This window comes from Danio rerio, chromosome 25, assembly GCF_049306965.1.
Source record: "Danio rerio strain Tuebingen ecotype United States chromosome 25, GRCz12tu, whole genome shotgun sequence".
NCBI lineage: Eukaryota > Metazoa > Chordata > Actinopteri > Cypriniformes > Danionidae > Danio > Danio rerio.
The window spans coordinates 11503024-11530372 of record NC_133200.1 but is presented as its reverse complement, the minus strand read 5'-3'; the positions used below and the strand labels follow the sequence as shown (position 1 = coordinate 11530372).

The following is a 27349-nucleotide window of genomic DNA, read 5'->3' as shown; positions in this document are numbered from 1 at the left end:
TTTAACCTGGGGGTCATTGCACTTTGCAGTAATGTGAAATAATTAGCGGTTTTTATAGCTTTCCTCTTCCCTTGTCATTTTCTCCACAGTTCAAACTCCATGCAGTGAAAGGAACGGAGGCTGTTCCCACCTGTGTCTTCTCTCCCCCATTCCTCCCTTTTACAGCTGCGCTTGTCCAACAGGGGTTAAGCTCAAAGAGGACGGAAAGACTTGTCGGCCAGGTAAACCAATAAAACAACAAATTGATTTGAATTCTAGATGGATAGATATGTCACTGTTTCTAAGATGAGGGAAAGGGTTGTGAGCGTTTGTAATTTTATTATGATGTCCCTGCTCTTGAGCGTAAAATTAGATTTTATGAACTCTAGCCATTCATGGGCTGGTTTTGGTATGAGGATTGGCGTACTGTGCATCTATTAAACATTTGCCTGGTGTCCCGGGTGGAAAACCATGACAGAGACTAATGTTTGACAGATGGCGGCCCCTTTGAGTTCACAATTTTGTAGAAATCTCTCTGCCTCTGATTCAGCAATCATGAATCATAACTTTATTCCATAACAACTGACACATGTCCCCACTTTTTCCCCATTCTCATGAAAGTTTATGCTTGGAGGGAGAGGTGGAAGCCACTTGGTCATGTTTCAGGGTCACTATTTGGGGGCTGAATAGGTCAGTTTAAGGTTTGTGAGTTTTGGGCAAATTCAGGAAACATGTTTGTTTGAATTACTCAAGGGTTTGTATACACTTCCTCATCTCCAGACTAGAGGTCGACTTGGGTCCTAACTTCTGTACCTGCCCCCAATTACTTCTTGCCTGAAATCTCTGGTTAGACTGTTTTTCAATTCAGCCAGATGTGCACCTTTGCTCATTGTAATTCGCTGGTAAAGTCATTGTGGCATGAATGGAAATATCAGGGAATTTAAAAGTTGAGACTTTTGGAAGTCTGGAATAATCATAGAACGCAATCAAATCTTAAAGAATCCAAGAGAATTCCATGATTTCTAAGTTGAGCTGTTTGGTAAATTCGTCTGACGATTTTTCATTCACTTGGCAAGAAAATCTTTACTAGGTTAAACTTAGTTATAGAAAGTAAGCTAGATGGCAAGTAAGGACCACATAATAGGACCAAAAAGGGCTGCTCTTGCACAAAACCTAAGTGTATTTGTGTAATTTAGAATGAATGTAATTGTTCTTTTGTTCTTAATGAGGACATGCATTAAGCATTAAGGGCTACTCCAAAATCAGGCTTCACCCCCTGGCTTGCTCAATGATTTTTTTTCCCCTAGCCTCTCTAGAACAGACTCGTCCATTGTATCCGTGCACCCAGCCCGTTAACGACAGACCGCTCTTTTATTACAAAAAAATACATTCGCCCCCTTACCAAGTCGCTCTGTCTTTCTACTCGAATTTATAACTTCAAATTTGAGTCCGTGTATTCCCAGGCCAGGAAACAATGAGATGCATTCTTCAAGCCCTCATTCCAGTGGCGCAAGTGAAACATGGAGCTGTCCAAAGTTGCGTTAGTGGAAGACAGGGGAGGTCATCTGGCCAAATGAAACATATTCCCACTGACCTCAGGATTAAGCTAGTTGACAACTAATCAGAACTAAAACAATACACTATTGTACTGGACTTTGATTAACGGCAAGGGTACAACCACGAGCGGGTCCAGTAGGACAAGGGATTAGCATAAGCAAGGGTCCACACCTCATACTTGTTTAGCTTGGATGGCTAAATTGAAGGCATTTGTTTTGGTTTTGTCAGACGTCCACTCGCTTTGATAACATGCAAGGCAGAACGAAGGACAAATTAAAACCAAAAGGAGCAAAAAAAATCCAGGCAAACCCTAAAGGAGCTGTTTTTCCCTCTTCTTATTGGTGTCAGCACTGATGGATGTCACTACTTATTGGGTGCCGTGGACCGCAGCTGGTGTTGTGGGTACTGGAGCGTGCTCGGTTACAAAGAGAGATTAAATAAGGACAAGGTTGGACCTAATTGCTTCCACAGATTGGGTCTAGACAGATTCTACTGTTGGTATTTCAAACCTGGCGTGCGGTTTTTGTAATGGAGCAATGCGATCTTGCAGTGCACCGTCTGCAGGGACAACTCTGCAATTCATGTTGCTAATTGCTACTGTCAGACTCTGTTTTCTTTGACGAGTTGAGTCTGTGCCCTAGGCATGGTAGTTGTCTTAATACACCACATCTTTGTAGACTGTGTTACATGGGTTTAACTTGAATGAAGTAGACAGTTCAGGTCAAAGTGCAAGGCATTTCTAATACTTGATGAATATTTTGCAGGATGTACATAAAGACAGATGTCACTATTGTTCTCTGAGCAAATCTCTATTTTTTTCCTAGGAGCAGAACAGGTGCTTTTACTTGCTCGTCGCACTGATCTTCGGCGGATATCCTTGGACTTGCCTGACTTTACAGATATCGTCCTTCAAGTCAATGATATTCGTCATGCAATTGCCATCGATTATGACCCGGTGGAGGGATATGTCTACTGGACGGACGATGAGTTGAGGGCTATACGGCGTGCTCGAATTGATGGAAGCGATGCCCAGACTTTAATCACCAATGAGATCAATCATCCTGATGGAATTGCTGTGGATTGGGTGGCACGAAACCTCTACTGGACGGACACTGGCACAGATCGCATTGAGGTGACCAGACTCAATGGCACTTCTCGACGGGTCCTCATATCTGAGAACCTGGACGAACCACGAGCCATTGTATTGGATCCCATAAATGGGTACGAACTTCACATTAAGATCATTTCTGAGATTTCTTTCCTAAGAATTTTCATGTGATTTTTGCAGATTTTCATTTTTTTATGTATATATGTACAGATACATGTATTGGACTGACTGGGGGGAATTGCCCAAAATTGAACGAGCAAACCTGGATGGCACGGACCGGGTCGTGCTTCTCAACACTTCTCTTGGCTGGCCGAACGGTTTGGCTATAGACTATATAGCCGGAAAGCTTTACTGGGGTGATGCCAAAACAGACAAAATTGAGGTAAGGCAGCTGAGGTTTCTCTTATATGAAGTTGTCACCTCAATGTGACTTTTGCTCATTAGGTTCCCTACACTCAAAGCATATATGAGTTGCAGTAAAATGTTATGGTGTTCCATGCTCAACAAAGAGGCTGAAATGATACTTGAGCTTTAGTGCTGATTGAATAGTCTGAGTATGTGGAGTAATGAGAGGGGATCCAAGGATTGGCTGAGAATCCAAGGGCAAATTCTTTGTCGAAAATGAACAGCTAGTCCTTCAAATACTTTCGTGTATTTGATGATCATCAAATACACACTCTTCTAATAGACTTGTTTCAACATTCCCATTGTTTATTTTTTATTTTTTTAACAGATATTTGAATAACACCCCCTTCTTGCAGTGCGTAATATTCTCAATATGTTGATTTATGTTCAAGTTTATTTGTGTAGCACTTTTCATAATAATTATGATTCCAAAATGTGGGTTTCCATGAGACTCAAGAGTGCATTAAGTGCACATTCTCCAATGACACTGAAGTTTATCAAGCTGTTGTTTCAGTGTAAAGTGGTTTTGGAATCCTAGACTGGTTGTGTAATATCTCGAAAAAAGTGACAACAGCCATCCGGTCAGTTCCCGCACTTTTGTTTTTGTCCAAAGTCCCAACTGTTGTGAAACCTCAAGTATATTTGAAAAGTATTTCCTGTGTAAGGTTTCATATTTAGATAGAGTATTTTCTTTTTTCTTTCTTTTTTTTTTAACTCAGGCCTCAGACCAAAAGTCTTGATTTATTCTGTCGTAGTTTCTCTCCGTCTGTTTTTGTTTCCTCTGTGTCTGTTCTTTTGTGGCACAGGCTTCGTGGTCTGGGCGTTTTCGTGGTTTTGGCATTGTGTAATTAGTCAGCTACCTGTAGGCACAGGTCCCTGGGTGTCATAATACAGAGGTTTTTCATTCAGTCAGTATGCCTGAAACCCTGTCGTGTAAACACAAAAGAAGCTAAGGAAACATCCCTCTCTTATTTTCCTGCACTCATTTTCTATTTCACACGCTGATTCTGAACAACCTGATTCTTTTCACTGTATTCATTGAACAATATTTTGTTATCTAGACATAATTCATGCAATTATGTGTGATGCATTACTAATAGATATTACTAGTAATTCATTATTAGTAGACCTAATGCATTATCTAGCTGGATCTCAACTGAGCCTGGTTTCTCTCAAGGTTTTTTACCCTTACTTTCGTCAATTTTTGAAGTTTGTTCCTCGTCACTGTCGCCACTGGCTTGCTTGGTTGGAACTAAGCTGAACTTCAACACTAAAAACTGGACTGGCACATTTTCAGTTCTATGAAAATACTTGAATGTTAAGTTACTTTGTCACAGTCTACATTGTAGAAGCGCTATAGAAATAAAGATGAATCGAACAGTGTTAACAAACTGACCAAATCAAGTACTTATAGTAAATGTCTGCATAACAGTCACATGTTGTCTAGGCACCATAAGCCAGTTAACCTAGGTACAGGGCGAGTTTAGGTAAGCACTTTCAAACTGTGCCCTCTAAAGGGTAGGTATTATTTATTGATGCACTGGACTCCCAGTGAGCAGACAGATTTGGACAGGTTGCAGACAGACACAGCCAGCAAAATGCCATCACAACTAACCTGTTTGTAACCCAGGGCTTTTTTCAGTCTGCCAGGTTCCCTGCTGTGGCGTTTAAAGGGATGGGGCAGCGGGACAGGCGGGCTAAGGGTGAACAGCAGGGCAAAGGCGGCCTAAAAAGCACCAGTGGCTCAGTGCGAGTCCCTGTTTGCGTGCAGTCTGTTTTACTCTTTCTTTAAGATGTGGAGGTGTTTTCTGTGGCTGTCAAAGGGAGGAGCGAGATGGTGTTTTCTTGTGTTAAAGCTGGGCTGAATGAGCGGAGGATTACGGCACTCCTGCTGACAGATCGAGCTCGGTAAAAGGCCAGATGCTCATTGAAGTCCACGTGCAACACTTTTTAGAATAATTCCCCCCTAGAACATCCCAACGGGAGAATAATGAGGTCCTCTCTTTAAAGAGAATGTGTTTTCTTGAAACAGTGCCGTTTTAACAGTTTTCCAGTGATTGCAGTTTTGCTTGTATTATCGGAAACTTTGTAGGACTTGACTGACAGCTTTCTCACATTCTTCACAGCAAAGGAAAGTTGTATAACATGTTCTTTGTTAGATCTGCAGCCTAGATTGTATAATCAGTTCAGCCATTGAGCAACAGAAAGCCCATTTTGGGGGGAATGAAAATTTAGATGGATTTGAAATTCTAATGGATTGGTCACTCACCATCATCCAGGAACTTTGCATTGGTCAAAGCTCAGCAGGGTTGATGAAGAGCTTACATATATTTTGTTTACTTGACATCCTGGTCTCAGATTTTTCTCCCTGAAATTCTTTAAAAAATAACTGCAAATAAGATATTTGCGACTACGCCATCCATGGTTTATTTATAGTTTTAACATTTCTGTCTTGGAAGATAAAATTGCTCACATCTTTTCTGACAGATTTGAGTGCATCGTGAGACATTGTTGAGATTTTCTCTGAATTTCACAAGGAGAGTTGTGAGATTACTGAGGCTTTTCTTCTTAGACGAAAGATCTTTGAAGTAGGGGACAGAAGTGAATGTCTCTAATCTCTTAGCTGTAAATGAAAAACTGTTGAGATAACTGTTATGTAGCATTTTAGTTGCTTCCTAGAAATGATACAAAAAAGACTGTGATAAACATTTTCAAAATGAGCCCTGTTCACACAAATGCATAAAGAAAAACAACTAAAATGCTAAAATGTCACTTTGTAAAGAACACGATGTGCCTGCGCACACACTGTCTACTAATACCAGTAGGATGAACCTGTAACATGCTTGCACTTGATAGTCTTTTTGTAGTACACATGGAAATTATAACATTAATTGCCAAAAGCTGCACTTTGAAACTCTATTTCAAAGGTTTTTTAGGTCCTAAATGCCTTTGTAGTGTAACTGAATGGCGATGAAGTTGTTCGGTTTTCTTTAATTTTTATGGAGTTAGATGAACACCTCTAAACATCTGATTCAGTTGCACAGGCAGTTTGATCCTGGAACAATATGACAATAAATATTTGAGTCCATGTTTTTTAACAGATGTCTTGGTAGATCTTCTTTGTAACTCCAGAGGAGTGTTGTGCAATCTTCTTGGGTCTTTTCTATTTAATCTTATTGCCAAGAAACGGTTGTTGCATTGAAGAAATCCGATTTCTTTCGCATTAGGATCATCACCCAGAAACCATCATTTTTGGCCTTGTTTTTATAGCATTGACTTTTTCTCAAATAATTTATTCTTGCAGATGTTTTTCAGTTCAGGAAATTTCAGTCTTTAAGCAATACTTGAATATATTGGCAGATGTGACCACAATTTTTAATACTGTTTAGACCTGTAAACCAGTGGTCCCCAACCTTTATGTCACAGACCGGGTGAGGAAATTACAAAGCACTGCAGTGTTTCTGTGTTCTGTGTTTGTTTGAGATTATTAGTCTACCGAAATGTGTATATTCCATACAGACTGAAGCTGATCGGTCAGTTCTTGTCACGTTACTCGTGGTGTGCTTGCAGCATTCTGTCAACCAGGTGAGTCTGGAAAGCTCGAGTGCGTCCATTGGAAATAACGAACTTGCGCGAACCCTAGAAAAGACCTAAAAGGCCACCGTCATTTGTGATCTAAAGCAGTTGATTTTCTTGCACAGACATGGTGGATTTACCTGATTTTTTGGACTAATGGGTTGGCACTGTCCATTACTTTACAGTTCCTTAACTGGGCCTTTTCCCCTTAGCAAAGAAATTTTTCAAAGACGTCTGTTTCTTACTCATTTTGCTGCTTGTGGGTTAGATTTGGGCACTTAAGAGAGTGAGATATAAGTGAGATTATGGTCACTCATATAATATATAAAACGGAAATAATTGAAGGATTTCTTGTGAGGCCCGGTACCTATTGATCCACGCACCAGTACTGGTCCACAGCCTGTAGATTGAGGACCACTGCTCTAAACAGGAAGGAGTCATTTTCTGAGATAAAAAATCTGTCCGACAGAGTATTTCATCCATTTGCTCCTCATTTTATCTCATTATTGTGTAAGAGAAACAATCAAGATTCTGGGACCTCATTTGTGATCTATTCTATTTTTTTGGAAGTGCTTTTAGGAGAGATTCTGGATATTCTGCCTGGTTGAGGAGGGAAGCCCTGTTGTCATGTGTTCAGAGTTGACCCCCTGCCTACTCCAGCACAAAAGCTCCACAGAATGGAGGCGAAACCTTGCGGAGGTCCTCCTCCATCCACGCACAGCACCCCACCCCTGCACCAGATGCACTTTTTGGGTGGCTGGTCAGCATTCCCCAGGCTCCTAGCAGCTGACAAGTGTGTTCTGTTCTCCTTTCTCACAAGGGTTCTTCAGATTCACCTTAATGGAGGCAGAGGCCATTCTTTAGCTGGCCCACTTACCCTCTGAAAGGAAGAAAAGCCCTTGAAGTGCTAATCGGCGTAGTTGCAGCACAGCCCAACCATCAGTAATTTCTCATTAAAGATTATCTTTTTTGCATACTGATGCTCGCTTACCTCATTTCAGCTGCCCTTTTTGTTTTGAAAGGGCCGATTCTGGGCTGCCTCCGAACAGAGTCACATTTACATGTTACTGTTTGCCTTTTTTTTTTTCTACCCGCCTGGTTCCTTTTGGTTGATGGTGGGTGTGAGGGAGGGCGGCTCTTTTTTAGGAGCTGAAAACAACATTAAGTTTTAAATGAGGAGTTTTGAAAAGTGCCTTCTGGCATTTGGAATGTGGCTGCTCACTGCCTGAATAGTTATAAATAGAGGAATGGAGGCTTTCAGGCCCTCCTCCCTCCCTCTTGCCTTCTTGCTTTTTTTTTCTCGCCCCCTTTAACACGGCTGGTGATAGGCCTTGTCTGAAAGGGCTTTTTTTTAACCTTCCTCCTTGAAAAGTTGAATTGCATTTGAGGTTGAGGACATTTCCATTGTTAATTCTTTATGTTTGTGAAAGGACCATGTAGATGTTTCTCCAGCCTGGTTTTAAGACATAGTTTTTAGATTTAGAAAAGTCATTTCTTGTTCAAAAGTTGTTCAAAATCATATTTGATCTTTTGATCATATTTGACCTCAATATTTATTATTCTGTCATCATTTACTCTCATGCTGTTTTCTTAACCAACAAACAATTCCAGTAAATTATTGAACGATAAAGAAATGTAATCTGTAAATCTTTATATTTGACTATACAGAAGCACATCCAGAGATGTGTGTGGTTAAATTCAACCATCCCGATATGGTTTAGGTTTGCTGTCTGTTTTCTTAAATGGTCGAATAATTATTTTGTATCTGTGCCAAGAACATCTCCTTTCATCTCAGGTCTCACACGTCTGAAAGGAGCCTTGAATATAGGCACTTGCACGTTTTTGTTTTTTTCCTTAAACAGTATGGGAATTGCAGGGCTTTCATTTGTCGCTCTCTCTGTGTGTTTTCGTCTCTTTTCCGAGCAGTCAAACTCACCCCCTTCTTTACCCCACCCCTTTGAACCCTTTAGAAGTTGCCGCAGACCCCCTCAATTGTAGAGATGTTTAAGATAACTCATTTGACTGATGTGCCGTCCCCGGTGTAGAAAGTCCCCTGCTTTGTGGGGCAATTATGTAGATTCTGCTTTCACAGAGTCTTTTGTGACCCTGATTGCAAAGTGCCATGGGTGCCCTCTGGATTCCCATAAAGGCAAATATGTAGAACAGAGTGGAGCAGAACTTGTGCAAAACAGGAGGGCTTTTTAGGGTAGTCTCAAGCAGAGATGTGAGTGCTGTTGAAGGAAACACAATATAGACCCTGTGATGCCATCTTCAAACTAGTTTCAGTCATTTTATATAATTCTTTCACTTTTTTCATTCGTCCTTTATCAGCATCCTGTCAGTCCACCTACCTTCCAATCATCTTTTTTCAACATCCAATCCATTCAGTAGTTCTTCACATCCAATTCGACTAATCTATTCACCAATTATCCATCCTGCAATCCATCCATTCTCTATAACTTTGTCTACCTCCCTCCATCCTTTCCTAACATTTCATCCATACAAACATCAGTCCTGTCCGCCCAATCTAAACATTGCGTCCATCCATTGTCAACATCCCATACACAGCCTATCTGTTCTCAATATCCATCTAGCTATATCCAGTATAAACCCATCCAGCTCCGTCCATCCATCCATTCTCACCTTCCATTCATCCATACATTCTTAAATGCAGACCCATCCATCCATTCTCAGCATGTAGCCTCATCCATTCATTCTCATCATCCAGCCCCATCCATCCATACGTTCTCAACATCCAGCTTCATCTGTACATCCATCCATCAATCCATTTTCAACATCAATTCATCCATTTTCAACGTCCATCTATCCATCCATTCTCAACACCACTCCATCCATCCATCAATCCATCCATTTTTAACATCAATCCTTTAGTCCATCATCCATTCTCAACATCAATCCATCCATCCATCTATCCATCCATCCATCCATTCATTCTCAACATCAATCCATCCATCCGTTCATTCTCAACATCAATCCATCCATCTATTCTTAACATCAATTAATCAGTTCTCAACATCTATTGGTTTTCAACATCAGTCGGTCCATCCATCCATTCATTCTCAACATCAATCCATCCATTCTTAACATCAGTTCCTCAATTCTCAACATCTATGGGTTCTCAACATCAATCCATCCATCCATTCTCAACATACATGCTTTCTTAACATGAATCCATCCATCCATCAATCATCCATCCATCCATCCATCCATTCTTAACATCAATTCATTCTCAACATTCATCGCTCTACTTATCCATTCTCAACATTCATCTATTCATCCGTCCATCTGTTCTCAAAATTAATCCATTAGTCTGTCCATTCTACCATTCTCAACATCAATTCATCTATTCTCGACATCCATCGGTTGTCAACATCAATTCAACATCCATCCATTCTCAACATTAATTCAGCTTCAATTCAACATCAATCCATTTGTTTTCAACATCCATCAGTCAGTCCGTTCGTTCTCACCATCTATCTATCTGTCCATCTGTTCTCAACATCCATTCATCCTTCGGAACTCAACATCCGTCTGTCCATCCATCCATTCATCCATCCAGCTGTTCTCAACAGCCATCCATCCATCTGTACTCATTCATCCATCTGTCCAAACTCAACATTCGTCTGTCCATCCATCCATCTAGCTGTTCTCAACATCCGTCTGTTCTCAATATTAATCAATTCTCAACATCCAACCATCCATCCATTCTGGGTTGAAAATTTAGGATAAATCCTTTAACCATATTCAGGACATTTTAATTTCTAGTCAAATTATGTGCACAGCTGGCATAATTAAAAGACATAAATATAAATAACAAATATAATTATATACATTTTACTGTGAACACTACGTGGACGAAGTTGATTTAAAAGTCTTTTATTTAATTTAATAGTCTTAGTCTTTAGTCTTTTTTGTTACTTAAATTTTTATTTTCTGTGTTTTTAAAAAAGAAAATCAGTGAAATCCATTATTATGTATAGCAGCCTCTTACATTTCGTTTTACGTGTTTTTATTTGTCATGTTCCATTTTCTGTCTTTTCGCATTACGTAAATAGTCTGTTATGTCTTAATAGCTATTTTTCCCCCTTTCCTAAAAGTCTTAATTTTCCTCTCAAAGCCATTGGACTACAATAAATCCTGAAGTGCATTTTGATGGCCCTTCAGTATGGCAACACCGTGACAATGCAAAGCAACAGCTTGAAAGAGGGCTTTTATTTGTGGCGGAACGATGTGAGGTGGCAGAGGGCTCGTCTACAGATGGATGCTGGCAAAAAAAAAAACATAAGTGTGAAGAGGATCAATAATGCTTTTCTCTAAAGTCCCACCAAAGCATTTGCTCCAATGGCCCTGGCACATTGTGGTCGACGGGAGCCGTGAAACTTGATTTGTGCAGGGTTTTTCCAGCGAGGGGCCTCTCGCTAAAACATTGGCCATGCTAATGATAGCTCTTTTGTCTTTGAGTTAGCGGCACATCCAAGGCCCATCAGAGTAAGGGGTGTTTTGATTTTGGATGGTATAGTGGTAGAATAAGCTGTTTTTGAAGACGCTGTGAGCTTCAAATGCAGCTCAGAGTTCGTACAGGTGATGAATGTCCCACACAGGTCTGGCAGACATCCAGAAAACGTCCTTGTCTGGCAGCAATGGATTATGCTGTAGTGTGCTTGATTATATTATATTATATTATATTATATTATATTATATTATATTATATTATATTATATTATATTATATTATATTATATTATATTATATTATATTGCTTTATATTGCGTTATTTTATGTAGCACTATATTGTTACATTATATTTGTTGTGCTATATTTTTACGATATATTACGCTATATAATGTTACCTTATATTGCGTAGTATTTTGCTGAATTGGTTCATTTTATGGTTACACTTGTTACATTATATTGTTATATTATGTTGAGCTATATTACATTGTGTTATTTTACGTATATTATGTCGCGCTATATTGTTACATTACATTGTATTATTATATTGTTACATTGTTATGTCCCGTCAAATTACGTTGTGCCATATTGACCTTATTCTTCAATGCGGAAGTTTGCTCGTTTTTGCAAAATGACTAGGAATTATAAACGGCAGAAAACGGTCAAACTATTTACTCTACAAACAAGTGTATGCATGACTATACAGATAAAGTTGAATAATATAATAAGAAAATATCAGTTTGCCAAACCAAGCAGCAAAACAAGCTGTTTTTAACGTCTAAAAATGAGTGGAAGTGAAAGAGACCGGAAGTCTCGAGCCTAAATGATTTAAGTGGGTGCACTTGCTCGTACGTGGAGAATAAGTCGAATTACGTTGTGCCATATTACGTTGTGCTACACTTTGTTATTTTACATTATAATTTTTGTTTGTTGTTCTATATTTATTTTGTTTTGCTATATTTTGTGTTATTTTAAGTTGCACCATATTACGTTGTGCCATATTACGTTGCGTCATTTTACGTTGTGCTATGTTACAATACACTTTGTTACGTTATAGTATATTTTGTTTATTGTTCTATATTATGTTGTGCTATATTATGTCGCGTTATTTTAAGTTGCGCCATATTACGTTGCGCCTTATTTCGTTGCACTGTTACAGTGCACTTTGTTGCATTACATTATATCTTGTTTGTTTGTTTTTTATACTGTGGTGCACTATATTATGTTGCGTTATTGTACGTTGTGCTATATTGCGCTGTTACAATGTGTTTTGTTACTTTACGTTATATTTTGTTTATTTATTGTTCTTTATTATGTTGCGTTATTTTTTTATTGCTTCATATTATGTTGCCCCACATTACGTTACTCTGTTACAATGCGCTTTGTTACATTACGTTATATTTTGTTTATTTATTGTTCTGTATTATGTTGTGCTGTATTATCTTGCTATATTATGTAGCTTACTTTAGTTCCTACTTAATACATTTTTGAAATTTATGTTATTAAAATATTAATGTTACTTTTTTAGCATTGTATTTTATAATACTTATTAGTTTAAATTTAAGTGTAAAGTATTTGCTATTTTATACTCAAAGACAACAAGGCAACAACTAAATGTTAATATTATTAAATTTGATGCAATGCATGAATTTTACTGTAAAATATTGTATAGTTCTGTTTAATGGTCAGGAAATAGTTTTAATTCGTTTTGGCTAACAATAACTTCGCAGTATATTTTATAAGATATTTGTTAATTCTATTTTGTCTCTTTACCCTACTATGTTTTTTTTTTGTAGTAGGTCACTTGTGTTTCCAGTTGATGTATTTTCTTCACATTATTCTGTATTTTTTAATTATTTAATTGATTATTGAGCAGGAACACTGTTCCTCAGAACCGATGACCATCATGCATTGGTTTTCTCACTAGAATTTGCTCAAATGCAACAGTACTGCAAGTTTGCGCCTCTGTAGCGGCGAGATCCAGCCAGTGGTAGTCCAAGCCAAACAGCACTATAGTTAATTGCCTGGTAACAGTTTGTTGCTGTTGCTGGCTGTTTCACCATGAGGTCTTAAACTTTGATGTTTCAGGCTCCAAGGATACACGGTTTCACTTGAATTATAGGGGTATAAAAGACACCTGACTTTCGTAATATTTTCCATCTCCTGTGGCCAGCGCCGCGCACACAATCCAGCAATTCTTTCACTCATACAGATTTTTTATTTTTTTTTCATTTTGAGTCATTTTGTTTGAGAAAACAAAAACGCTTAAATGTAGGATTTTTACAAGCGAACAGGGCTTTGACAGACTGCACAAGTGCTCAAATTGGATTTTAAGCTTGATTATTGTATGCGCAAAGTGTTTTATGTGTTTTTAAGTAACATTTACATGTTAAAAGACTCTGATGTTGGGTTTTCTTGAAAGAAGAGCCATTAGTTTTAGTGCAGAATCTTTTTTTTTTTTTTGCATGACATTAATGATATATTTAGCCAAATTCTCATGTCGTGTTGTTCTTGGAGGATAGTATGTGCCAAAACATTGTGATTTGGTTTGTTTACATTAGAAATATGCCTAAAATATGGTCTAAAATTTGCCATTTGCAGTATTCTTGTGTGAAAAGTTGTATTGTCATGGTATTTTCTGATATCACTTATTTCAGGTGCATTACATTTTTGATTTGATTGGATCCATTATTTTGATATTGCCTATTTTTCACTAGTTTAATTGGGATTCAACCTTTTATTGAACTCTTAATATCACAATGACATTTTATTTTAGTTATCTAACCTTTGTGTGCTGTTTGGGACGTTTTCATCCACTCTGAGGTGATTTTGAGGCTTAATTTGGCCACAACTTTCTCTGCGTTTCAGCAGATGTAATCGTTTCTTTTTTTGGTACATATTTTGGAAAAAATACTCAACAATAGACCCAAATTGACTACTTTTTAATTATGTTAGTGTCTGTTTTTGCCCCATTGACTTCAATTATAATTACAAATTTTGATTGCAAAGCCATGACACTATGTAATCATGCATTTTTGATTTGTTGTTGTTTTTCCCTTTTGGAAAGGGGTAAAATTTATAATTTTTACTGTTGAGTATATGCTGTCATGGCTTTGCAATCAGCGGCACCCAAATCTTTAAAATGTTTTTTTTTTATCCATGCAAAACCAACCAAGAGGACCACACTTCTTGTGTAATCACTTGAGCTATGTTTACACGACAACGATGCAGCCAAAAATGAAAACTTTTTTTCCTTGCATTCAAAAAAATGTCAATGTTTACATGACAACATTTTAAAAATTATCCACATTTACACATCCATGAAAAAAAAACACTGAATTAAATATGCCAGGACAGAATTTGCCAATGTCAACTTTGTTAGTAAACAATACCTGTAAAGGCTGATTTATACTTCTGCGTCAAGTGATCGACGTGACCCAAAGTGCATAGCCGTGCATTTATACTTCTGCATGCTGTTTGTGTTACTCTGCAATAACCTTTCCGAAACACTAGATGGCAGAGGGGTTTTTATGTTCCTCTGTGTCGAGTTTCTTTACGGGTGTTGTTTTTTTTGGAGCTACAAGTACAAAAGTCTCATCTGGAGCTCCTTCACTGGACTCCACACTTGTAACACTCGCTCCATCGGGGTCGCGGCTCTCAGCACCGCCCACGCTCATCACCACTACCAAGCTGGCCAATCACAGAGCTTTTGCTTCACGTCGTTGCGACGTGTAGTTACATTTTTTTGAGAGGTGCACATCAACATCTGCGTCAGCCACGGCGAGGGCTATGCGACCGCATGAAGGCTGCCGCCGAGCATCAGACCTAAGCAAGCAATGACATGCTGTCGGTGGCTCAGTGTTGCAGTGTATATAGAATTTGCTGTGCAATTAAGATGCATCTTTGCTTGTAATGTGAAGTAAATCTACAATTCGCTGAAGCAAACACTTGAGCAACAACAACACTATCACATACTTCGCCATTGTTGTGTTTGTTTTCACTTCTTTTAATCTACACCTTCCTAAACATAAACAACGCACATAAAGTCATCGTTTTCATAGACTTGAATTTCCGGGTGTTTTTATTCGGAAATGGTGGCGTAATCGACAGATTCTGCTTTTAATGTATTTTTATGTGTTTGTAGTCTAAAAGAAACACAATTTCTATGTAAACAAACAGGCAAAATGCATCAATAGTGCATGTAAACTTGTGTGTAAACAAAAAAAGTACTAAGCCTTTTAATATCAGTTACCAGTTATTATTATAGGCCTGAAATGCCATACAGGTATTTCAGTTTACTTACTCTTTCTTCACATTTCAATGGAGACGAATGTAAAAGTAAGTTGTCTTTTTTCTCGGCCTGGTTTCTGTCATCTGGAGTCACTCCTGTCCTGTAGCTCAGTTGCTGCCACCGCAATCCGCCTCATTTCCGGAGGGATGTTCACCACTGTCCCACATCTGTCAGCGGGAGGGTGGCGAAGGGCCCTCCGCTCCTGTTCACGGATTATTAACGTAATACAGCAGCGCTTGTCCTGTTTAGTTTTTTTTTCTTTTCTTTTTTTCGACAGCAGTGTTGTGGTAAGCAGTCACCGGCAGCTGTCGACTCAATGCATCCCATATGTACCCCAGAGAAAACACATTGTTTCTGAATTATAGCCAATTGAGACACCATTTCAACTCTTAGCTTTCTAGTCGGGTTAGACAAACCTTTGGCTGTCTTGAGCAAAGCAGCGTACTTCTGTAGACAGATCAGCGCTGGGTGTTTTGATCCAACGTGAGTCAAAGAACGTCAGGAATCCATTGGTTTCAGTGGGAGTTTGCAAAAGTGATGTTCAGTCAGATGAATAATATTTTAATAAACCACTACCTTCAGTTACACTTGAATTGTGTCATTTTTAGTAATATTGCTAATACAATTTTGTATTATATTTATATTATTATTATAATTATAATTTAATCATTTAAATATAATTCTATTGTAATTATAATATTATAAATGTGTATGTATGAGTGTACATTTGGTTTATTTATTTTTATGTTATTTTTATTTATTTTAAATTATGTGTATAATTTAAATAATAATATGAATGTGCTTATTTATTTTATTTGTGATATTTTATTTTATTTTATTTTTTATTTATTAAATTTTATTTGTTGATTTTTATTTGAGATAAAATAAACATGTTTATTTATTTTATTTTATATTTATTAATTTTTTAATATTTTTATTTTATTTATTTTTATTTGTTTATGTATGTATATCATTTAAAATATTATAAATAGGTGTGTGCATGTTTATTTATTTTATTTTATTTATTTTTATTAATATTATTTTTTAAATATATATTTTACAAATTGATGTATGCAATTTTAAATAATATTATAAATGTGCATGAGTGTTTTTTATTGTTTTATTTATTTTATTTGTTTATTTTTATTTATATTATTTATTTTATTTACATATTGTTTTATTTATTTAAAACTGCATAATTGCGTTAAAATATTCTTTTTAACTTATTAAAAATATATCTTACACAAATTAACAAAATGCTCTAATGAACAATACACATGTACATTTAAATAGACTAATAATATAAATATTTAAAAAATTAACATAAATTAAGATGGTCCATTTTATTATCCTCCTTTAATACATAAATATTTCATGTTCACTGTATTTAGCTTATATTAATAGTTGTGTGTATGTGTGTGTATGGGTGTGTGTGTGTGTGTGTGTGTGTGTGTGTGTGTGTGTGTGTGTGTTTGTGTGTGTGTGTGTGTGTGTGTGTGTGTGTGTGTGTGTGTGTGATGTTTTTATTTATTTATTAAGTATTTTGTTGTTGTTGTATGTTGTTGTCAAATTAATATTTGTAGAGATCAATCATCAGTATTGTTCAGCATTACTTATGGCTTCTCGTCTGACATTTGACAACAACAGAATTTTACCCTTACTTTTTTCCTGACATTTTGCTACTCTACAAAGCGATCAGAAAGCAAAGAGAATTGAAATGCATTGCTAAAACACTAAAGTAGCGTTTGTGACAGTTTAGGTAAGATGAATACTTTCCTTGCTACTGTCTGACCTTCTCATCTTACTCCTCTTTGTCAAAACATAAGAGCTCCCATCCCAGAGTCTGGGCGTGTGATGGCTTTTTTCTTTTTCTGGGCGTCTGAAAGTAATGTCAGATATCCACCGGATGTTGATGTATTTACTTATGTCGGTCTGTTTATGAAATGAGTAAACAGGATACAAGCATCTACATCTACGAACGTGTCAGAGACTCAACAAAAATAGGGATTTAAAGGGATAGTTCACCCAAAAAATTTACATATACTCACTAGTTACTCTATAGTGATTTTTGAGTTATAGTTTCTTTCTTGTTTTGAAGAAGATATTTCGAAGAATGTTACAAATTAGCCTTTGTTTTTCATAGTGTTGATACTGTTAATGAAACAACGCACTGAAAATAATGCTGGATTCCACACAATCAATTTGTGTTGGGACAACATGAAGGATTTAAGTTAACTTATTAGTTTTTTTTTATGTAGATGGAACTTAAAACAATTAGGTTGTCCCCAAAAAGCCTCAAAAATTGCATTGTTTCTGCTAAGTTTCAATAAGTAGTTTGAGCAAACAGCAAATGTCTTTGAGTGTGGACATTCTTTGAAATATCTTCTTTTGTTTTATGTTTGACAAAAAAAAACTCATAATGACTTTTTTGGTTGAATTATCCCTTTTACCACGTTCATTTCATCTTAAATTTGGGTTTAATCTTTGTTTTTGTCTTTAGACCTTTCAAACAGGTCGCTTTCCAATATCCAGAATGTAACTTCAATATATCATGACATCCCTAAATGGCCTTAGATATGGTTCTTATTATAAATATGAGCACCGGGCTGTTTAACATGCTGATTTGTGTTGAATTGAAGGACATGGGAATGATGGCTTCCCTCTCCGGGCTCCAGTGGACCCGTGGGACCGTCGGCAAGCACATGACCTGCAGGAACACAAGTCAATATTTTTGCAATTTCACAACCGTCAGCTTACATCTTTCATTCACGTTTTTGATCCGCCTTTTTTTTTCAGAGCTCATCCTCCCAGAGTTCAGTCAAAGTGCAGACTCAGCATTAAAATCTGCATGAAAGCGGAGTGTACTGTTTATTTTACTAGCGCACATTGCCATGAACGATTACTCCGCCAGTTAATCCGTGACTAAAAAAAAAGTTTAAAATTTTGGGAATGTTTAATTAAAATTGAGATATTTGCTTTTACTTCTGGAATGGGAATCAATCTCTAATGATGTCAGATTGATTGTTTGGGTGAAATTTGCCCCTTAGCCTTGCCCTGTTAACCGTTAGTTTGCTGCAACTGAAAGATAAAGAAGATAAAGAAAAAAATAAAACCCTGACCTCTAGTCAATATTCCATTTCAGTTGAGAATTAGGGATGCAACAGTCTGTAAAAAATCGGATCATCCTGTTATCCTCCCATGGTTCGGTGTGTCCTGTGGTCCGCAGTTCAGACTGTACATTATTAATGTTGGTTTGGTGATAAAAACAACTGCAACATAGCAAAAGAGTTCCACCTTTGTGCTGCTGATTACCTTTCACTCGCATTGCGTGTGCAGGGACCTGTCCAATCAAATATTAATATGTAAATCTGCTGTTGACACCACGTTTGCTCAGAGGCTCTTAAAATGAGAGCATATTTTAAGTATTTGATTTAAAATATACACTATACTGTAATTAAAATCTACTGACACCAGTTTAGAATTGCAACAAAAGAAACAATGAAAGTGATAGTTCACCCAAAAATGGAACTGTACTTGTAATATTTGCTCTCAAGTCATTCTAAACCTTTATGAGTTTCTTTATTCTGTTGAACACTAATATTTTGACAACCTGAAAATCTGTAACTATTGACTTCCATAATAGGAAAATGAAATACTATGGAAGTCGATGGTTACAGGTTTCCAGCTTTCTTTCATCTTTTGGATTTAAAATTGACAGTTGCATGAAAAAAGTGTTTATTATTTTTTTTATATAGCGTCTCACATTATGCAGAATGGCAAAGACTTAAAAAACTAAAAAGGAAGAAGGGAGAGCAGCAGATCGGCCGGTCATTCTGTTTGAATTAAGCCGGTGCTGTTCTTGGCCTTAGTGAGCAAACAACAGATAAAAAGATAATATCATCCACAGCTGAGTCGGCCTGTCAGAAGAGCCGGCCAAACCTCAGGTGAAATGGTATGAAGTTTCAAAGCTCGCGCAGAAGAGGGGAGTTTATTTCTCAGGATTTTTTTTTGTATTCTCGACTGGGGTAATTGAAAAAATCTGGCAGGTGACTCCTCGGGGTTTGGCAGTCCGTTGAAGATATGTATATGTTGTGTGTGTGACAAGATTTCATGTTTACCGACCAGTCATTTTGATGAGTGAGCACTTTAATCCCATGGAAAACAAAGGAAACGCCCATCACTTATCTCAGATTTATTCCGAGTTTTTGGCAAATTCATGAAAGCTTTTGGTGTTGTTAGTGTTGTTACTGTTTATATATTATTATTTATTTATTTATTTATTATTATAGTTGTTGGTATTATTAGTAGTATTACTAATTAATTTATTAATTTGTTTAATATAATTTTTTTTATTTATTACAATTGTTATTATTATTTTTTATTATTTATTAATTTATTATTACGTTTATTATTTTATTATTTATTTATTTGTTGTATTTATTACATTGTTGTTGTTATTATGAGTGGTGTTATCAATTAATTTATAAATAATATTTTTTCATTTGTTTATTATAATTATTAATTATTATTTATTTTATTATTTATTATTAATATTTATTTATTTCATTTTAAAAAAATTTTATTATTATTATTTATTTATTTTATTTATTCAGTTGTTGTTGTTGTTAGTATTATTAATTGATTCATTTCTTATTATTATTTCTTTTATTTATTTAATTATTATTAATATTATCATTATTATTATAATTAATATTATTGTATTTATTATTATTATCATTATTATTATTATTATTATTACTACTACTATTAATAATAATTAATTGTTGTTATTATTTATTTATTAATTTATAATTCATATTTATTTATTTATTTAAAGAATTGGCTCTATACAGTAGTTATATAATTATATATTTTAATATATTTTTTAATTATATAATTATATATTTTATATATATATTTTTTAATTTTTAAAATGTTTTTTATTATTAATATTGAATATATTTTATATATATAATGCAATATAAATACAATTTCACTATATTAATTAATATCTCTAATTTGAAAGAATTTATAATTTTAGATTAATTATAATACAAACTCAACATTGCATATCCTACGATGTGACTATTCCGATTGATCACATTGTGATATCTGAAGTATCTGAAACTATATAATGTGCAGTTCTACTACATATTTGTCAATATTTTTGTTTATTTATCAAGCTCACTTATTTATAATGTCTTAAAGTCTTTCAATTCCACGCAGTTTGTACACTTTTAATGTTCGTTTTTATTTTAAAAAGTTTAGTTTTTTCTACTATTAGTACCGCTTGGAGTTTTTGAAATGTTAAACAAACTTTTATAATGTTATTTTATTCATAGAAATGCTTTTTTGATGAGCTCAGCCTTCATTTAGTTCTGTCTGTTGTGTGTCTGTCTCTTTTTCAATGGCTCTGTGTTTTCAGAGGCCATGCTGTCACCTCGTTTGCTTTCATATTGAATTTGCTTGGCACCCTGGTGCCAGGACACTTTCCACAATCTGGCTTTGAAGAAAAAAAAAAAAAAAACCAGCGTCTTGACTTTTTGCCGTTATTGATGAGACCATTCTAAGGGCTTTGTTGTGTGTACGTTTTATGTTTTCCTTCATCAAAATTAGGCTTTGCAGTCTGTATTCTCAGCGCATAATTCTGGTGAAGCGACAAAAAGCAGTCACAGGCTGAAAAAAAAGACACACCCTTCTTTCAGATTTGATGGCCATGTCTAATTGTCTTTCTAAAAAAATGAATAGCATTTTTGTAAGTGAGAAGAAAGACTCCTGCCGACAAGAGGACCATCAAAGTGCACGTTTTTGTGCTGCAATTTATTAGCCGTGAATTCAGCAGTGTGGAAAACCTGAAGATTTGGAAATAACCACAAAGATTGTGATTGATTTTTACTGTTATATATTTAATAATTAAATGTTTTAGAACTTGTATACATTGCCATTTTAAAAGTTTTGATTATTTTTTTTGTCTTTTATGCTCAAGAAAACGATTATATAAAATTATTATTAAAATAGAGTAAAACAATAAATTATGAAAATGTATTTCAATTTCAAATGCATTTTTTCTACAAGAATATAATATAAAAAGTATTTATATATTTACATGTAGTGTTAGCATTAGATCTAATGAGTTATTTATGAATATTAAAATACTGAAAAGAAAATGGTGTTATTATTATAGAATAGTGTTACTATAACAGAAGATCAAATGTCTTTCAGAAACCATTTTAATATTTACTATTTAATATTTAATAAAAAAAAATACTTCAGAAATGTTGTGTACAGCTAACCAAGGAATAAATTAAGTAATCTTTTTAAATGTTTATATAAATTGATATTAAGAAGATCACGATGAACTGTTTTCATTCAGATCCTTCATTAAGTTGTTTTGCATTGGTTTGTTTCCCTCTTGCAGGACATTTAGCTTCTCTGTAAGCGTTCTGTGTATGTAGCATTGTATCCAAGGCTCGGCCTTGGGTCCCCTCAGCGTTTGCCATTGTGTGTTTGGTTGACCTCCGAGACCTTCCAGGGTTTGCTGGGGTCTAAAGGGGATTCGGCAGCTGCCTCTCCTTAAACACACACACAGCCTCAGTGTGCTATGGCAGCCATGCGTTTCTATGGGCCTCACCTTCCCCCGCCGATTTCCCCTCGTTTCCCTTCCCCCCCGCTTTAACTTTACTGGGGATTCAACTGATCAGCTGCAATAGTTGAACATATATGGCTTTGCGCATTAGTTTTGTGGCACTCCACCCTTTCCCTTTCACTCAACTCCCGCTGAAAAGAGTGAGCGAGTTGGATTTCATCGGATGGGATTTGAGGAATTCTGGGATGCAGTTGGACAGGAGGGGTCAGTGTTAGAGGAACAATGTCCAACGCTACACAGCAAAAGGGAAACAGATGTCGGCAAGGTATGCCATCCAATAAAACTCCTGATTACACAAGTGGAAAGAATTCCTACCTCATTCTGAGGAAAATTGGGCCAAACCTCAGTTTGTCCTGAAGCTTAAGAAAAGAGTGCTTGTTTAAGACTACGAATCCCACACAGATTGTTTCGTCAGTCCGATTACATGTCGATGACACTAGGTACAGGGGTGAAGACAAGACTCTGACATGTTTTGATCACTTCTAGAGGTGGCCTAGTGAAAAAAATGCATGTTGTGTGTGAATCAGACCCTCCAAGATTTCACCATTCTGTGATTGCTTAATTAAACACAAAGTCAAGCAAATGTCACCATTTTGTGGAGCTCGCTATTTTAAAATATTGACTTTGCATTTATTTTGGAACAATTAGCTTCATTTTCAAATATGGGACAGCAAACTTTAGATGTAAACACTGGTTTCTCTCTGTTTCCTTTATATAAATTACAGAGACCAATGGTTTTCGAGGTAAAAAAATTAATAAAGGATTACAATTTGTAAATTTGTGTATATGTTTACAGCAAACAATAAAATAAATGCTACAAAATTAGCCATGTTTTGTGAAAAATCTGTCATTTTAGTTGCAAAAATAAGATTTTTCCCCCCACAAAAATCTGATGGGACTGGTAAACCCTCAAAATGTGATTACAAAATAGACCACCCACCACATACTGACCAAATGGGATCATTATGGGATGCTTTTTGAAAATACACAATGACAACATGAGTAGGTGCAGCCATTGAAACCTTATTGCCTTGAGACTTGTGGTTCCATTAACTTCCATTGATTTTCAGAAATAAAAACAAATTTTCCTGCTTGATGTTGCAAACTTGTGTTTTCTTATAATATTATTTATATTTTTATGTATTGTTATAAACACAATTGGTTGTAAAGCAAGTAGTTTGACCGTTTACTGGCGATTTTTCTATTCTTAGTCATTTCCCCATAGGCAAATGAATCGGATTCGCAGAAAAGAGCACACTTCTGCATTTCTTTATTGACCATTTTGTGAGATGTAAAAAATTAAGAGACCACTTAAAAATAATTGGATATAGGTTTGAGTAAAGTGTTAAAATATGGTATATTTCATCAGCACCAATAGAGTAGTGGTTAGTGCGTCGATACATGCACTCCGGTGCTCATGGCGAAACAAGTTCGATTTTCGCCTCAAGGTTCTTTGCCAATCCTTCCCCTCTCTTTGCTCCCCACGCTTTCCTAACGATACTCTCTACCATCCTTTCCATTAAAGGTAAGAGCCTTGAGCCTTGAAAAAAATATTATTTAAAACATTTAATAAACTGTGTATATATATATATATATATATATATATATATATATATATATATGTGTATATATATATATATATGTGTATATATATATATATATATATATATATATATGTGTGTGTATATATATATATATATATATATATATATATATATATATATATATATATATATATATGTGTGTATATATATATATATATATATATATATATATATATATATATATATATATATATATATATATATATATATATATATTATAATAGCAAATTTCCTGCTGGAAAAAAAAATATTATTTTTTTGTTTAGTACTAAAAATAGCCATGTTTTCATCCCAAAGTTATGAAATTAATTCAAAGTAGTGTTGTCACAATACTGGAATTCGATACCAATTGGTACAGAAATTTTAATAACCTCAATTTCCTCAAATAGTAAACAAAAATATTAGGTTTAGGAACCTACGTACACAGTTTGATTACGATTATCAGGCCATTGATTTGGTTTAATTCAATATCTCGGTGCATCACAGTGCATTGACGATGCTTTCCATAAACATATTTGATATTTTACTCAGCAACAAAATCATTCTTGTATTAAAATTTTTACATTTTAAACATATTTATATATTATTTCAAATACAAAATTTTCCCTTCATACAAGCAGTCAGATGAATGAACTGTATCTTGAACGTATCAAACAAAACTCAAGGACATGCACAGAACAACATGAGCATTCAAGCAAATAAACAAATGTAAATGTTATTCCGCTTGCTTTTTGAGCATTGTTGAGTGCCAACGCCAATGATCGGTCACCTTCTCAACAGAAAGGGCAGCGATTCGTTTTAATGGTCAGCGCGGCTTGCAAGTGACACGAACACTGATGTTAAATGGCCACGGCAAACAGCTGATCCATTATAGGCGATGACGTGTTGAAAAAAACGCACTCTGCAGACACATTCGTATCTGGATCCACAAGTAAAGCTATTGTTGTAACAGCCGACAGAGGATAAACGTTACCTCACGAATACACCAGCAGTTCAAAGACTATGATCTATTTTTGAACCGATACCGAATTGTTCATGTCTGCTTTGTGGTGCATCGAAAAACTTCTTTTGACACACCTATAAAATATTGTGTAAGTAATTCCTAATAATTATTGTGTTCAACAGAACAAAATGGTCTCTTAACTGGGAAACTGGTAAAAAGTATCAAAGCTAAATTAAAGCTTGTGTTCAGATGCCGACAAGTGTTTCCACCAAATCTTTTCATCATGGTCAACTGGGCACTTACGTTTTTGTGCTCAATTCAGGTTCTTAGCTTCTTTTATCGTGCAATACACCAAAATGTGTCATCTTACCGACTCCGAACAGCACAATACTGAACTTTCTAAAGTTATTTTATTGTGAATTCTTCACATTTGTTGGTAGAATAATACACAAGATGTCTGACAGGCCTCTATGAAGTATCATGGGTGAGATTTGTCTCCAGGCTTTGCATAGAAACACCATTTTGTCACGTCATGTGTCGACGGCTTTGTGAAGAAGGTGGGAAAAACCAAACACTTTTGTCGTCTGGGGCCCCTCCTCTGTTGAAAAACCCTGTCGTGGCCTTTTCACAAGACAGGAGGCAGCTTGAAACTCATGTTCAACTCACCTTCTTTGGAAGAAAAAGAGTCTTGTGGCTGTGCTGGGGTATAGTGATGCCATTTAATACAACGCCAAAATGCGTCAGAATCGGTTCTCATGCAGTGCTGTAGGCCTCTAACCTTTCTCCGGGGTTGAGAAAAGTCTGCGTCCTGCTGGAAGGCGCCCGGTTTAAACCCTCGAGACGTCTATGTGTTAGGAGGAGTGTAAGAAAAATGCACCATTGTGGTTTCAGCCCACTGTCTGTGTCTGTTAGCATTCCTCCAGAGTGTCAGCGCTGTCTCGAACAGTGAGGAAAGAGGAGGCTTTCACAACAGATTCAGACTCACTTCCCTTATACCAAAACACCACAATCATCCGCAAGTGTGTCTTTTTTGTCAAAAACATTGTTTGGCTGTGTTTAGTTGAATACATTGCATGTATAGTCTCTAACTAATGCTGTATAACTTTTTTTTATTATAACTTATTGCAATAAAAACATAAATAATCTCATTTATCACAGTGGAGTTCAATGCTGAATACACTAGTCAAGCAGAACCTGCCTTTACCTTGATTTGCCCACCAAAGTCCTCTATCTGTCAGGTGACAGTATGTACATTTTAAACTGAATCTGATTAGTTAAAACTTTTAAAAATGAAGCATTTCACTTCAGTTAGCTTTTTTTTGTAGCTTATCAATAAAATAAATAAATAAAAGATTACATTAAATTTGAAATAACAATCTCTAAACCATCCCCATCATACTACTTCTCTTCTCAGATGGGATGGTGGGTCAAAAAGGTTTCCACGGACCAACTTTGGCCGGCAGGCCCTAGTTTGGGCATTTCTGATGGATGCAATACGGAACAAAAAAAATTTCACATATTTTTCGCTTTGCAAATTTTTCATTGAATTGGCTTCAGCAATTCTAATCATTTTTTAGTTTGTCATCAAAACTCAAAGGGCTCTATTTTGACGGTCCATGCGCAGAGCGCAAAACGCAGGGCGCAAACGCTTTCAGGGTGTGTCAGAAAGCATTTTTGCTAATTTACGGACGGGAAAATCCGCTTTGCGTCATTGCGCATGGGATAAAAGGGTTGAGTTTATTTTCTTAATGAGTTATAGGTGTGTTTTGAGAATAAACCAATTAAAGTCTCATCTCCCATTCCCTTAAGAGCCAGCTGCGTCGCGCCATAAGTGCATTCGCTATTTACAGGATGTAAAGTAAGTCTAAGTGAAAAAACTGAGCATTTCTCTAGTTAACAGTTAACTTTTTTTTTTAACAGAAAACTGTTAAACAGAGCATCTACTGCATGAGAATGAAAGATGGATCACTTTCAGTTTCGCTCTTGGATAGGGAAACCTTTACGCACAGACATCAATTAGTCTATAAATAATTAATTGCGTTTGTTAAGCGCAAATATTCGTTTCAAAACTGTTTCTAAATTCAGTTCTAATTTCCAGCAAATGAATAAATGAACAATTTTAACGAAGTATGTTCAAAAACCTGAGTTATATCCTAAAACATATGCTGTGCCCCTTATGGTCTAAAACCTGACAGGTGGGCAAATCTAAGCTTGTTTTTAATAAAACAAATATAAATATGGATATAATAAATAATACTGCTAATAATAATAACATTATACAAAAGCAAATTGTTATGAATGAACAGAAAAAGCCTCCCGAGATGAAGAAAACATAAAGGCAGTGATTTTTCATATTTATGTAGGCTTTTGTAATATTTTAATCCTTTATATTTATATCCTATATCTATTCTTATTATATCCTATATATATCCTTAATATTTAATTTTTTTTCATATGTAAAGATATTTGCCTATTGCTCTCTTGTGCGTATTAAGCAGTGCGTAAGCGAGGCGCAACTCTGAGCCGGAGTTTAGACCGGGTTTGTTTTGGTCTAATGAAAAATCTTTTATAGTTTCTCAAAATAGCGGCGCGCCAGCAGTTTGCCTCAGAACGCCTTCCTTTTTAGACCAGAACGCCTATGGGCGCACAAATGAACGCTAATGCATTTGCTATTTAAACAGCATAGAGTCAAAACAACTCTTGCGCCAAGCTGAAACGCCAAACAAGTATTGCGCTGCGCCTTGCGCCACATTGCGCTGGGTGTATGA

At 35.9% G+C, this 27349-nt stretch overlaps 1 protein-coding gene across 2 annotated transcripts in view; it reads left to right on the top strand.

Moving 5' to 3' along the window:
* lrp5 (low density lipoprotein receptor-related protein 5) overlaps window positions 1-27349 on the top strand; it is a 127174-nt gene that overhangs the window by 58242 nt on the left and 41583 nt on the right. For both annotated transcript variants that reach the window (NM_001430956.1, NM_001177458.2), the window contains 3 exon segments: window positions 90-221; window positions 2361-2757; window positions 2855-3026. In NM_001430956.1, coding sequence (NP_001417885.1) covers window positions 90-221; window positions 2361-2757; window positions 2855-3026 — 701 coding nt within the window.